Source organism: Pimephales promelas, chromosome 2, assembly GCF_988280905.1.
Source record: "Pimephales promelas chromosome 2, fPimPro1.hap1.1, whole genome shotgun sequence".
Lineage (NCBI taxonomy): Eukaryota > Metazoa > Chordata > Actinopteri > Cypriniformes > Leuciscidae > Pimephales > Pimephales promelas.
Genome location: NC_142770.1, coordinates 11829759 through 11844058, shown reverse-complemented (window position 1 = coordinate 11844058; position 14300 = coordinate 11829759). Strand labels below are relative to the sequence as shown.

The following is a 14300-nucleotide window of genomic DNA, read 5'->3' as shown; positions in this document are numbered from 1 at the left end:
TCTAAGATCAGACATGCAATTACTGCCCTCCACTGGTCAAATAGCTAAATGCGATTAAAAACAAATGTCTGATACCTGCGATGGCAGCCCCTGTATCTGCTTTGTGACACAATGCATGAGGTTTTTATCTGTCTGTGTGTGTGTGTGTGTGTGTGTGTGTGTGTGTGTGTGTGTGTGTGTGTGTGTGTGTGATTCTCGCCATTTAAGGTAGTAAGCTATATTTTAATATTGTTTTATGTATGTAACCATCTCATATCATCACATATTGACCGTGCTGAGTGGCTGGGGAAGGGCTTATTTGAGAAATGGAAAGTTGTGGTAAGGTGCAGGAAGCGCATGCGTGGGTGTTTGAAGCGGAGGACAGTTCTCAAGGTCCCAAGGCCACGATATTTATAACTCAGCTTGTTCACCCTTGCTCTAGCTTGCTTTCTCTTGCCTTATAGATGAAGGAACGTCTTTATCCAGGTCACTGCACAATTCTGAGAGAAGTTATTTTTAACTTGGCGTTCTTGCATGAGCAGATAAGGTGCTGTGCATTTTGCTTGAGTAAATTGGGTCTACCACAAATGCTGATTTGCAATTTTTCCATGACCACGAGAAACCTGATATAGGGGTGTGTTTTAATTATAAGTATTGTACTTCACTGTATGTTTGCGATATTTTCGTTTCAATATGTGTAAAAAAAATGCGGTAGGGTTGCCATCTGATTCATCCCTAGGTAGCCTAAAATGCGTCCCATAAAATCCAAACGGGACGGGACCTCTTTTAATGTCTATGGGCGGGACGCAATTTGTCCAGTATTTTACATAGGCCCAAATGTAGTTGAATAAAAACACAAGGATTTTGCAGTGTTAATAGCAAATATAAAGAAATCAATTTCACAATAAGTAGGCTAGTGGAAAAGCCACTGATCTATATAGAATGTCATTATATAGATCAGTGGGAAAAGCTCATTTTCGCGTGATTGCATTTTTTGCGGCTTTGTTTCCATAGCGACGGAGTCTATTGAACATGCGCGGTTTTTTAATCCCTAGTTGAGCGTTGTTCGGGGTCTTTCTTGACCTCAAATGACGTTTGCTGGGAAAAAAAAAAACTTGTCATTGTCCAAATGGTATGAGACCTTTTGCAGTTGTCAACACTTTCTAGATCTACAAAAATAATAATTTCAATGAGATCTGTTTGTTTTTTAAGTGTGTGTGTGTGTGTGTGTGTGTGTGTGTGTGGGGTCTAGGACCCCAGGCAACAAAATGTAATATATATTTTTTTTGTTTAACAAATGTAATTGTACTCAGTTAATTAATGTGTCTCCACATTTTATATGTATATAGAAATAAAATGTATAACAAAAAAATGTAAAATTCACTTTTCTAACTTTCATTCACGGGGATAACATGGATAATTTGACATGGTTTAGTGTACGATTTTTGCCCAACTTTTGGAAAATGGCGTTTTAAAAGTAAAACATTATAATTTCAACCAGATGCTGAAAGACACTTTTTTTTTTTTTTTTTTACAAGTTTTTCTAGTTGGATTCATATTTACATATTATGAAATCCCAATTATAACAATAAAAATACTTTTTGTCAAAGTTTAGCATTTTCTTGTGCTGAAAAAATAATATTGTTTTTCAATAATAATCATTAGGCTACGATTAGAATCAACTGAATTTTGTCTTCTCAAAATCAGAAACAACGCAGAACACACATAAAAGCGAAACACTTTAAATTTGTAGAATTGTATGAAAAACAGATGTTTGAAATAAATGATAAACAGTAAAGACTCCAACTTTCCTCTTTGTAAGACTTTGTTCAAATTTGACTCAAACAAAGGGGGGAGTTTGGAATTGGGAGCGTGAATGTCCCGTTCGAGGGCAGGGGGCCCCCGGTAAAAAAAAAAAAACGTGTTCCATTGGGACTTAAAATACCACGGCAACAGTGTAAAAGTAGCCCAATTTCGTGTGAAAATTTAAAAAGTAGCCTACTAATAATAATTTTGCAAACAAAAAAGTCAGAATGAATTTAGACTATTGAGCCAGCACACTCTGTTGTAGGCTCAGGCTGCTTGATTGTCACACATTAGCACATTCAGAACTATTTCATTGTCCTACCGAAAGAACCGTGAGTAGCAACACTTCACAATCATTCTGCCAATCTGCACCCAACTGTTTCTGGGTGGGGTCATCGCAGGCCTGCAGGGGGCCTCAGTCTGCCGCATTGTTCACCATGCTAAAGTAGAACATATGGTGAAAGTACTGTTGTGCTAATGTGATATTCTTTGAGGAACCATTAACAAGTGATACCAAGACCAGTATCTTATTTGCACAGTCGTTGCTGAATGCAAAGGTAAAATATTGTATTTAATGCTAATAAATTGAGCACTGTTCAAAATTAAATTCTTTTAGACCATAGATCGTATTTTATGGGATTGCATTAAATTTAAAAAGAGAGCAGAATTAGTTCAACCTTTTCAACTTCTCAATAGCACAATGTAAGCGTGTTTTTCAACTTTTCGTATTTTTTAAATCAAGAAACAGCCTTTTAAATGTTTTACATTCATTTTACTCATTTACTTACTCCTTACAACACTGAAGAGGGATTTCAAGACATTTTAGCAAATCTGCATGTGAACCTAAAGTATGGGGTTTGAGTTCAATAAATACAAAAGAAGTTGCAGTCAGTGAAGCATACAATTATAATGTCTAATTTTCTATCCTCGAAATGAAACATTAATTATAAATCGGGTTCAGATTAAATAAACTTTTCGTGGCAAATAATATGCTATATTATTGAGAATCCAACAGTGGAGTGGATTCAGCATTAAAAAGTAGCCTTGAAAGATGTGATTCTTACAAATGCAAACACTACTGAATTAGAATATATGTTCCTCTTATTGATATAATCAACCTCTAATGTTATCACTATATGCCTATCGAAAAAAAATCATGATAACCACAGATTGTTCCATATCAATTAAATTGCATTTTATCACAAAGAAGGTTATTTCATTTGGGTTGTTTGTCTATGGCTACTAGGATTTTTGATCATACAATGCTATATTTAAACAGATTATAGGCTACTTCAAATTACAGCAAACATATCATACCAGTAACAGGATAAACGTGCATTGCAAAATTATTTTTTTTTTAAATATTGCAAAACGTTTTTAAACAACATAGGTACCGCTTATAAAATGGTAAGGATTAATTTAAAACCTTTACGTTAGATTATATAAATCTCTCTTTGAGATCAAGTAATATATTTTAGTGTAATTCGAGTGACAAAAGGTTATTCTTCATTCACGTGACCTGTGACGCGCCGAAATTTGACACGCCCCCAGTGATCTGCAGTGACGTGAAGCATTTAAACTGGCGCCATTTTCTGTGCCCGGTCTCATTCTGCCGCAGTCGGCGTCGCGTTCTGCAACCTTCCTGTGTGTTCGAGAGAAACTGTAAGGTGAGGAATACAGCTTCTTCTTTTTTCTTCATCAAACGTTCTTTCAATGGTTAAATGAAGTGTTATATCCTGTTTTTGCATTATATTGTTGTTTAATTTGTAATTCTAGTTCATTTTTTCTTATATAAACGGTTTTTACATATTCTTAGTCTTTTAAAAATACATCTTATAAAGGTTTTTGTTGTAATTGCTGTTTTTCTTTATAATGGCTCACATGTTGTATATAAATCGTTTTTGGATCAGGCGGATTAGATGGCTTTCTTTGTTCAGGCTGCAGCTCAAAAGCTCTTCGTCGTGACCTAGTTCCACTGACCTACTTTTCATAAAGCTAGCGCTTCCGATATTGAACGGCTATTTTCATTTGGGCCTTACAGATTAATTTAGTCTAAAATATGAATCTGTAGAGTTCAAACGGAGTTTGAAAAGATAAAGCATTTCTTTGTGCCAAAATGGCTGCAGCACGCTGTGAGGAAGAGGTGGGTGGGGGTGGGTAGAAAATGGCGCTTCCTTGTTGCGCACTTTGAAACACGATGCGTTTGAGCAACTCGACGAATTTGCTTTCATTTACTTCCGTTCAGCCCTCATTTATTTATTTTTAGCTTTTCTGACCGTTTTTACGCGATAATAATGTAAAATAAATATATTTTTCTGCAGAATATTAATCATGTCTGACGAAGGAAAGCTCTTCATTGGTGGTCTGAGTTATGACACCACGGAACAGTCTTTGGAGGAGGCATTCTCCAAATATGGAACCATTGCCAAAGGTTTGTTCACGTTTATTCAATTAGTTTTGCGTTTTTAAAATAGCTTGTAAAGCTTTATTAATGATTATGTGCTGCTTTTGTTTTAGTTGATGTCATCAGGGACCGTGAGACCGACCGTTCCAGGGGATTTGGCTTTGTTACGTTTGAAAATCCAGAGGATGCAAAGGATGCCATGGCTGCAATGAATGGAAAGGTGAGGATATTGATGCATTGAAGACTATAAAAACTTCTTCTTTTTTATAAATGTTTAAGTTTTTTAACTTTAATATTTGGTTGGTGGCTATTTTGTTGCTTGCCTTCATTTCAACAAAATGCCTTAATTTTGTTCATTTTTCTCAAGTTGTTCCAACCTATGTTTCTTCTGATCACAAATTGTTAACCAGGCAGTTAATGGTAGCCACTGACTGCCGTAGTATATATTTCTTTTAATACTATGGAAGATTATGGTTGCCCTCAACTGTCTACATTACTGACCTTGTACAAAATATCCTCTTCTGTTTGAAACCACTTGATGATGAATAAATTATGGCAATCTTAATTTTGGGCGACCAATACCTTAAAGACCAAGAAATAAGTGACATGAAATTCACTGACTGGGCCGGTACCTGAACCACATTAACCATGAGATAAATTTTTCTTGCAGTCTGTCGATGGCCGCATGATTCGTGTTGATGAAGCCGGCAAATCTGGTGGACGGTCCGGTGGATTCAGAGGCGGTTCTGGAGGTGGCAGGGGATTCTTCAGGGGTGGCAGAGGAAGAGGTTTGTATTAAACTTGGACAAGTTTGCTAACAGATGGCCATGTAATTATCATGACAAAGCTGATGGTCCACTTCAGTTGGGTGCATCTTGAATGTCTTGTTTGTTTTCTATGCTAATCTTTTTCTTGGTTAAACAGGAGGTGGAGGATACAGTGGAGACAGAAGCTACGGTGGCGACAGGAGCTATGGTGGAGACCGCAGTTATGGCAGTAGTGATAGAGGCTATGGTGGTGGGGAGAGAAGCTATGGCGGAGGTGACCGTTCATACGGTGGTGGTGGTGGAGGATACTCCAACAGGAGTGGAGGATACTCCAGCGGTGGCAGCGGGTACAGGGATAACAGGTGAGGGATCTCTTACGGTTGGAATGGTTGTGCAGAAGGAACAGTTGTTTAGGTCTTGCAACCGTGAACCCCTTAAATATGGCAAATATTACTTTTGGTTTTAGGAGCCAGGGGGGATATGACCGCTCTGGCGGATCCTACAGAGACAGTTACGACAGCTACGGTATGTATTGCTTGATTGATTACTAATTTTAATACTATGCAACTGTACCAATCTGCACCAATAGAGTTCAGGCCTCTGTGATCTTAGAAAAATGTCTAGACCTAAGCAGAATGAGAACTGCCACCTCAACTTTTGAGATCAGTCAACTTGGTTGCTTTATCATGGAATTGCTGACCACAATCCTACAAGTCAATATTAGCGACTAAAGTCGGTTTTGTGCACTTGATCAGAATAGTCAATAAGACCTTGTTCGAAAGAATCATATCATGGTGTCAGTTCACTTTTTGGAAAGGATGTTCACAATGCTCCAGTGCCTTTACACTCTTGCCTACTTCTTGTCCTCAGCTTCACACGAGTAAAAAAAAATCCTGATTCCAAGATCCATCCCTACTACGCTGGCTGTATTTAAAAAGATGCGCTCTTCGAAGACCTTTTTTTATTTTTACTTTTTTCTTTACGTTTTGTGTTCTGGTTCAAATGTTCTATTAAAGACAGACTCCTTTTTTACCGTGTCAAGTATCCGCAGGATGTTCCTCTCATTGAGGAGCTACCTAAAATCCATGAGCATTCAGTTACTATAAGACTTTCAAGCCTAGTGAGGCTTCCTGTATCTGCCATTTTTTTACCTTGCGATTGTTATAGATGCTCACAGGGGGTTGAAATTGTCTTTGTTTTTCTTTTTAGTATGTGTTTAAGAAATTTGTCTCTCTGAAACCATGCGTGAAAATTGACCTGTCCAACACAGCCTGATAGCTTCTAAGACCAATTTCCTCAAATATCTTTGGACCAATTTCTTAATATCGGCTCACTGAAAGTGCTAGGGGCATTTGCATTTAAACTGAATTTTAAAGCGGCAGCTTCGCCATCAGAAAATATTCTAATCCGATCCTCCAGTAGAAGCTTGATAAGCTGTGATGTGCTCTTTATGGCTCCTTGCCACCTCCATTTTGTGATGCATTCCTTTAGTGAAGCAAGGCAGGCATGTTGCGTTGGAGTTGTCTCCGGCAAACCTCCTTGATGTTGCTAAAGATGTGTAAATATTCATTATCCAAAGAGTAAACCACTTCAGTGGGTCATTGAGCCTCATGTTAGGACTAATGACCCAAGGTACTTTGCTCTTTGCACAGTCTAAATTTATTTTTAAAAGTATGCTCTGTGGACTGAACTTATCCTCTTAAATGTCAAGGTTTTGTTCCTTCTTGGAAAGAAATGTGCTCTGTTTCTGTATATCAACACCTCAGAATCCTTTTTCTTTTTTGTATTAATCTGGCTTCATGAAGCCCATTAAAAAATGGTTGGAAACTGCTCTGATTTCTTGTGCCTCCGGTATTAATCAATGCAAGCCAGATGAATGTTTTGGAATGGCTAGCTGGGAATTTAGCTTCTGGGATCTTAAATGTTCACCTAGGAAAAATAAAATTTAGTGTTTCAGCAAACAAATATGAAGATAAACATTGCTGTTATGGTATAGCAAGCAATGGCTCTGTATAATGCTTCATTGGATCCAAGAGTTCTCTGCTAGCAAATTCGGAAATCAACAATGTCCTTGGAGAATGAAGTGTTGTGCCTTCCGACTCAAGAATCCTGAGATGAAAGCTGCTCTCTTGACTAGGTCATTTGTGGAGATAGGCCTGTAATGTGAGGTAAAAACTTTTGCTCTCCTGTACGCATCCTACAACAGTTCTCATTGTCCATGTTTTCTTCGAATATTGCCTCGACCAGTGATCTTTTACATCTGCAGAATCTAGTCAATCCTGTTCCACATCTTCCCCCCTTTAAAAGAAAATAACAAGCTGCATGACTCGACTACTTTTTATAGTGCGCTCGTGTTTGGTGGAAAGTACCTCATGCTGCCCTTCAGATGAGATGTTTAAGTCCCTGTTCTGATTGCAATTTTTTTTTTCTGCACCCACTTTAAAGACTCATCTTTTTGTCACTATTGTCAAAACCAGACTTGAAATTTGAGATGTAGCCTTTGCGTCGCCTCTTCGTCTTGAGTGATTACTATGGAGTCCCTATAGAAATGCCTGGTCCTTTTTCAACATTAGTTTTGTATGAATTTCTTGCTTGTTAAACTAGAAATGTAAATAGTTTATTTAAAAAAAAAATGTAAATGCATGATTCTTACAATTGTTGTCCCCATCTACTATAGTAAAATATGCTCTTATTTTCCAGACTGATGCATTGGACGTGTTGCATTTGGGAACTAGCGGAGGAAGCTAACCTTTCAGATGAAATGAATTCATTTTCATGGTGAAAAAGAGAGGTATGCAGCTGCTTTTAAAATTCAAAAATTTAAAAAATTTCAGGAGTGTCCAGATAATCTAATAGAAGTGGGTTTTTGAATAACATGAATTTGTTAGTTTCTTCTGTATGCTCTTTATTGTTTTCTGACATGCTTTTTATTTTACTACTTCCCCAGAGCTCATGGAAAGCTGTTGTGCTGATGAACCCTTCTCTCCATAACCAATGGAAAGCATCAAAGCACTTTCTAGAGATGAACAATCGAACGTCTAGATTGAAGTTTGTGCTGTATTTTGCTGAAAGTGGTTGACAATGCTAACATCAACCAATAAGGATGATTGTTACGAGGTGATGCTGTAGAAAGTTGTTCATTTTAGTCTTGAGAATGATAAAGGAGTTCAATAAAGTTTGTTTACACTATTTTGTTTGGTATTTTGCTTTACAAGTTTAGCATGGGTTTTTCTCTTGAGGCTAGTTTAGCAATACATACACTTTCACCAAAAGGTGGCAGTGGTGGTCAACTACAGTAGTGGTTCTCAACAGTTTTGACTCCAAGGCACCTCATTTCAATCATTATTTTACCACATAGATTTTTATAAACATGAATTCTATTTCTCCCAGAAATATTTTAGAGCTTGAACTAAATTTCATTCCAAATGCCCATGGAGTTTGATTTACACCACTCTTTCAGATCTAGAAGTCAAATACTAGGTTCTTATCCAGGTTTGACCAACTAAGTTAGAAATGTCTTTAAAATAAGAACTGATTTATAATGCTTGTCTGTAGAGGTGGTATGGGAAATTTCATGATTGTAGTAAAATGATAATGGATATCAAAATTATAGTATTATGCTCTGTAATTGTTCAAAGTACCAATATACAAAACTGAAACTTCACCTAGTAATATTGAACATTTTAAATTTTGCATGAGAATTGAGATATTAAAAATAGCTGTATTATAACAGTGTTATCTACCAACATTTTCAAAATGTTTTGACTTAAACCATAAAATGATAGGCTCACTTGCTTTGCATAATGCAAACAGTTTTAACAATTAAAATATGGAACCATAATACTAATCCTCAGGGTCTAATCCTGGATTATTTAATATCTTGAGCTGCCTTGGAAGTTTCCTAATGGGCTCCAGGCCTCTGGTTGAGAACCACTGAACTACTGCATAAATGCTTGGTATAAATGCATATTAGACTTTTGTGAAACAGTGACAAGAGTAGGCCTTTATTTTAAAATTGCACATTTAATGTTACAGATGTGCTGAATGTTTTTTTTTTTGTTTTTTGTTTTTTTTTAATCAAACATGGATGATTGAACTCATATGGAACCAAACAACTTGTTTTGAACTAAACAACTTTAGCCAGGTTGTCCTTCCATGTTTCATGTTGCTGCGGAGTAGGTGGCTTCATGTTGTCATGAATCCATGGAAGGTATTTGGAAATGTCAGTGTATCTTGAGCAGTAGTCTCCATTTGACTCCAGTCGGTAATAAGATACAATTCCCTGAGCAACATCTCCACAAACCAGTGGACCTCCAGAGTCTCCCTGTGGATGATGATATTAGATTGTTAGGGTAACATTATACAATAAGGTTCATTAGTTAACTACCTTAATTAACATTAACTACTACCTCAGCATTTATTAATCTTAGTTAATATTAATTTCAACATTTACTAATATGTTATTAAAATCAAAGATTGTTTGTTAACATTAGTTAATCAAAGTCTCAACTATCATGAACAAACAATGAACAGCTGTATTTTTATTAACTATCATTAAAAAAAGATTAATAAATACTGTAACAAATGTATTCCTCAGTGTTAGTTAATACATAAACCAATGAACATTATTGTAAAGTGTTAGCATTATAAGTATGAGTATAAGTTCAGAGTCACGATATCTAGACTGCACTAACAATACACCGTAGATAATACTTTGTAAGTGCCACTTGAAATACCATTGCCGGTCCAATCTTTCCCGCGCTGCACAGAGTGTCTTTTGTCCCACAGTTTTTAGAGTCCAACAGAGTTACATTTGCTTCCCTGAGAACCTTTGATGGATGAGACGCATCATGGTAACCCAGCAAGCCCCAACCCATGACCATGCAATGTTTGTGACTCTCTTTTTCTGGCAAGGGGACAGTCTTCACAGTTTTATTCAAAGTTGCTGGGGTTTTAAGCTGAAAGGAAAGGTGCAAAGTTCTACATTTCTTTCTGTTTTTATTTTAGAGAATGTGTTCATTAGATTAAATACAACTTAATTAGATTTAGCCAAATGATATTCTGCAAACCTCAGATTTCCTGTTATGAAAGGCCATTTTTCAAAAGCATAATTCCAATTATAAATGGTTCAACGTTACCTTTAAAAGCATGATGTCGTGACCTGGTTTATTGTTGATGAAATGTGGATGTGGAATTGGATCTACAGCTACACCGTCAGGTAAAAAGTTGGTGTCATTGACGCCTAAATACACCTTAAGATGACTAAAGATGACAACAACAAAATAAACAGATACAGAGGCCATATTTAAAAAAATATACATTTTAGGTCATACTTTACAATCAGGTTCATTAGTTAACATTAGTAAATGCGTGAACTAACAATGAGCAATACATTTGTTACAGTATTTATTCATCTTTGTAAATTGATTTGAATAATGTTTAATAATTGACGAAGTACATGTTGTAATTAATATCAAAGATTAATAAATGATGAAGGTTGTTAACTAATGAACCTTTAACCTTATTGTAAAGTGTTACCATATTTCAATACAAATACATTGCCACTTTGGATATCAATATCACTTGTTTATTGTGGAATTTGAGGCAAGTTGTATATCCTTTTTAATTCCAAAATATGATAATTCATTTCACCTACCTATATTTACAGTGGGCAGCTGTCATCACGAAATCCTCTCTTACCAAAAAACCATCACACACTGCTTTGGATTGAGAGTCACGAATGTAGACCATGTAGGGTCGACTGTGTGGAATGGAGACTTTACCACCAACAATACCATCATGCATGGAGAAACCTAAGAAAGAGTTTAGTTTTATGAAACAATTCGACAGCATATTCTGAGAAACAAACTTTTGTAACCACATAAGTAGATTAGATGTGATCACCTGGAGTGCAGGAACGCAGCAGTAGCAGACCAGTTATATACCAAAGGATGCTCATTGTTGACAGCTCAGTCACACTCAGTTTGCTACAGAAATGTTGTCTCATGCTTTTATACAGAGTCAAGGGACCCATACCCGGAAGTTAATGGTAGAGGCTGATCGGTTTTGCTGATGTAACAGCGTTTGAGCTTGTTATGATCATAAATCAGTGATTATCATCAGCACTTGCTGTTTGCCACCTCAAACTGTGGTTAACATCAGAAAGTGCACACGATCAGTTTTAAAAGTTGTGAAAATTTCAACTCATGCTACCTCATTTACCACACTTTATCAGGTCCAATTTTATGACCCCAGAACAGCTGTAATGTTTTGTGGCGATGATTCAGCAAGACCCTGCAAACATTCTAGTCTCGATTGACATGGTAGCATCACGTAAACTGGACATTTTTGATGTGAATCATGATCTTTCTTCACATTCCACAGGTTCTCTTTTGAGATCTTGAGACTGTTGAAGCCATCGGAGTTCACTGAACCTCTTGGGCATGTGTGCATGCTTTTATGCACCGAGTGTTCTTTGTGTTTCCTTTTGCTCAAGACACAACTCATTCAAGTGTCATCTTTTATGGTGGAATAGACTCTCACTCTTCACATGGACTTTTCCAAACTTGCTAATGGTTGGTGTCCTTGCAGAGTTGGAGATTAAAGGTGTAAAAAGTCCACCAATCACCGCACAAATCACGATGTTACCGATGTTTTATTAGACCAAACGCTAGTAATGGGGGCATTTACAAAGAAATTGCTATAGTTTATACCACTAACAAGGCTCAAAATAGCCCCACACTAACACAGTAACATAATGAGGCTCCATATGCAAAACGAAGAAGCATTGAGAACTTTGTAAGTGTACAGACCGTTTAATAAGAAGATACTTTATGAAGACAGTTCACTTCGCGGATACAGACAGGAGCCATCTTGGAAAACAGTCACGACAAGTCAAACCACGAACGTCGTGCTGAGTGATCTGAACTGTATGAAATTCAGCGAACTTCTGAACTGTATGAACGGCGTTCGGGGATCGACTTATCGAGAATATATTCTAAGATGGCTCCTGCCTGTATACACGAAGTGAACTCTTTATAAAGTATCATCTTATTAAACGGTCTGTACACTTAGAAAGTTCGCAATGCTTCGTTTTGCATATGGAGCCTCATTATGTTTCTGTGTTAGTGTGGGGCTATTTTGAGCCTTGTTAGTGGTATAAACTAGCAATTTCTTTTTACTTACAGTAAATGCCCCCATTACTAGCATTATACGCTAAACAGTTTTTAGAGATAAAACTCTTTACATTCAATTATCATGAAAACAAATCTCAGAGAATGATTGACTAGGTACCGATGTTTTATTAGACCAAAGGTTCATTTTGCGCCGGAGTTCACCTTTACGCGTTTCCCAACCCAAGCCGTCAAACCTACGTCATCAGAAAAAGACACCATTCCAGACCGGAAGTAACTTTTCAGATTTTGATTAAAGATTACCATGGTAAAAATTGTTTTTATATATATTTACTTGCACGGATTAATTGTGCACCACAAGACTAGTAATATGCGGTAACAAAGTAAATAGGTTCAATTTTGATTTCACAGGGACTTAAAGAATAAAAGGAAATGACAACAGTGCGCTTCCAAATAAGAAAATAGCATGACACACTTTGATATCTGGCCACTCTTAAATGAAAAATCATATGAGAGGTCAGGTCATGTCACTAGGCTTGTAAAATGCAATAAATCATCAAAATCTTCTGGATTTGTACGGTTTCAGTTGATGATGTGGTTCGCGACTTCACAAATGTTCACCATGATGTTTTGCATCGCTCTCAGGCCTAATCAGTATCATCGCTATCCATCGTCTACTCACAAACAGAATCTACACTTATTTTGCAGTTCTCAGAAGATCACCAGATAAAGCCTCATGTAATGTGTGAGAATGTGGTTTTGAGTTAGTTTCGATGTGTGACTCTCTACATGCCTCCCTGGAGCTCATCTCTGTACCAGTCAAGACTAGAAGAGGATAGGAAAGGAGACATGAATTAAGAGGGGAAGATGAGCAGTGACAATGAGTTCCAGACATGGCTAAATACTTATTTGTCTGAGCACTAAATCCACCCTTTGCTGCTTCCCCATAAAAATTCTATTCTTAAACAGACAAAATAGTTCCATAAAAGTATACGACTTGTGCACTATTGCTAGTTTTGATGACATTGTTGGGTTTTTTGTGAAGAAAAAGTGCAATTTCCGCCATTATTCATTGAAAGTTACCAGAATGTCAGTAAAAACTTTGAAACTGTATGACGACTGTAGAGTAACTTGATATACTGCCTCTGTGCATTGTTGTTTATTACTGTGATTTATATGTAACTACTATTTATTTTTCATTGTCTTCCTTTTTTTCTTAATGCTAATATCCATTGTTACTGTATTTGAATGTTCAAGAAAGTTGTTTATATCTGTATTATCTGTTTTGTGCAAATAAAGTTTTCTTTAAAGTTTATATTTCTTAAAATACAAAATACATAGAAGCCTGATTGGCCGATGGATTGTACGTCAACGGCGCCGCCATATTGGTCCAGGCAGCTTGCCGTTACTGGACTGAGAAAAGAACCCTGACTATTTTGAGCTTTTACAAACCATCGTACAATCCAAATCATTTCTCGGGGAATTACCTTTCACATGTAAGTCTGAAGAGTTTTTTTTTTTTTTTTTTTTTTTTGGTCAACTAGTTGGCCACCAAAGTCAGACTATTAATTGCTACGCTAGTTAGCTATGAGAACTGTATATTAGAGTGAATGAATCAAAATCGCAAGTTTGTCTTCTATGCATTGCAGTGAGCCAAATGCCTTTGACAGGCTAAGGCTGTCAGAATTACAGCAAAACCGTCTAATCTCACCAAAGAGCAGGTGTTTTGATTGCTTGTCATCTAATCAGCTCATTTATATTTTTTCCCCATTTTAGCCAGTGTCAGCCAGGATAACGCAAACGTCAAGGAAGACTGAAGAAAGCCTGTCAGTGGACTGTTCTCTGCTTTTCCAACAGACTGTACCTCTTTTGCCAATCATATGATTATATGACTTAAACAATTAAATGATGTACTTCTCACTACTGACTTTTTATTTGCTATTTTTATTTTATAGACTATTAATTCAACCCGGTATCACGACAAGACGTGAAATAATCACGTTGGTCCACTTTGGAAAACGTGTAGATGTCACGGTTTAACCCCCTCAAACGTGAAACCTACACGTTAACGTTAAACCGTGACATCTACACGTTTTCCAAAGTGGACCAACGTGGTTATTTCACGTCTTGTCGTGATACCGGGTTGAGATATATATATATATATATATATATATATATATATATATATATATATATATATATATATATATA

General features: G+C 36.7%; 2 protein-coding genes and 1 long non-coding RNA gene across 6 annotated transcripts; 2 read left to right on the top strand and 1 right to left on the bottom strand.

The window, feature by feature from the left end:
* The first annotated feature begins 3307 nt into the window (after positions 1-3307).
* Positions 3308-8145, top strand: cirbpb (cold inducible RNA binding protein b). Of its 4 annotated transcripts, none has more exons than XR_005624017.2 (8): positions 3308-3452; positions 4107-4216; positions 4303-4409; positions 4860-4977; positions 5114-5318; positions 5423-5481; positions 7657-7747; positions 7904-8145. XR_005624017.2 is itself a non-coding variant. In XM_039681559.2 (7 exons), the coding sequence occupies exons 2-7, from the start codon at positions 4117-4119 to the stop codon at positions 5838-5840; spliced, it is 603 nt and encodes a 200-aa protein (XP_039537493.1). In that variant the 5' UTR covers positions 3308-3452; positions 4107-4116; the 3' UTR covers positions 5841-6792. The 4 variants fall into 4 exon arrangements, 1 of the variants encoding a protein (XP_039537493.1); XR_016169761.1 differs by having other exon boundaries at positions 5114-5320; positions 5418-5481; XR_016169760.1 differs by lacking the exons at positions 7657-7747; positions 7904-8145 and adding an exon at positions 5827-6792 and having other exon boundaries at positions 5114-5320; positions 5418-5481.
* Positions 8146-8931: 786 nt separating this feature from the next.
* LOC120485773 (granzyme-like protein 1) lies at positions 8932-11017 on the bottom strand. Its single transcript, XM_039681558.2, has 5 exons — positions 10861-11017; positions 10613-10769; positions 10095-10218; positions 9693-9914; positions 8932-9280 (listed from the first exon to the last, which is right to left on the bottom strand). Exons 1-5 carry the CDS (start codon positions 10988-10990, stop codon positions 9083-9085), a joined length of 831 nt encoding a protein of 276 aa, XP_039537492.2. The 5' UTR covers positions 10991-11017; the 3' UTR covers positions 8932-9082.
* Positions 11018-12096: 1079 nt separating this feature from the next.
* LOC120485775 (uncharacterized) lies at positions 12097-14009 on the top strand. Its single transcript, XR_005624019.2, has 2 exons — positions 12097-13585; positions 13866-14009. It is a non-coding gene; the product is annotated as an uncharacterized LOC120485775 (long non-coding RNA).
* The last annotated feature ends 291 nt before the right edge of the window (positions 14010-14300 follow it).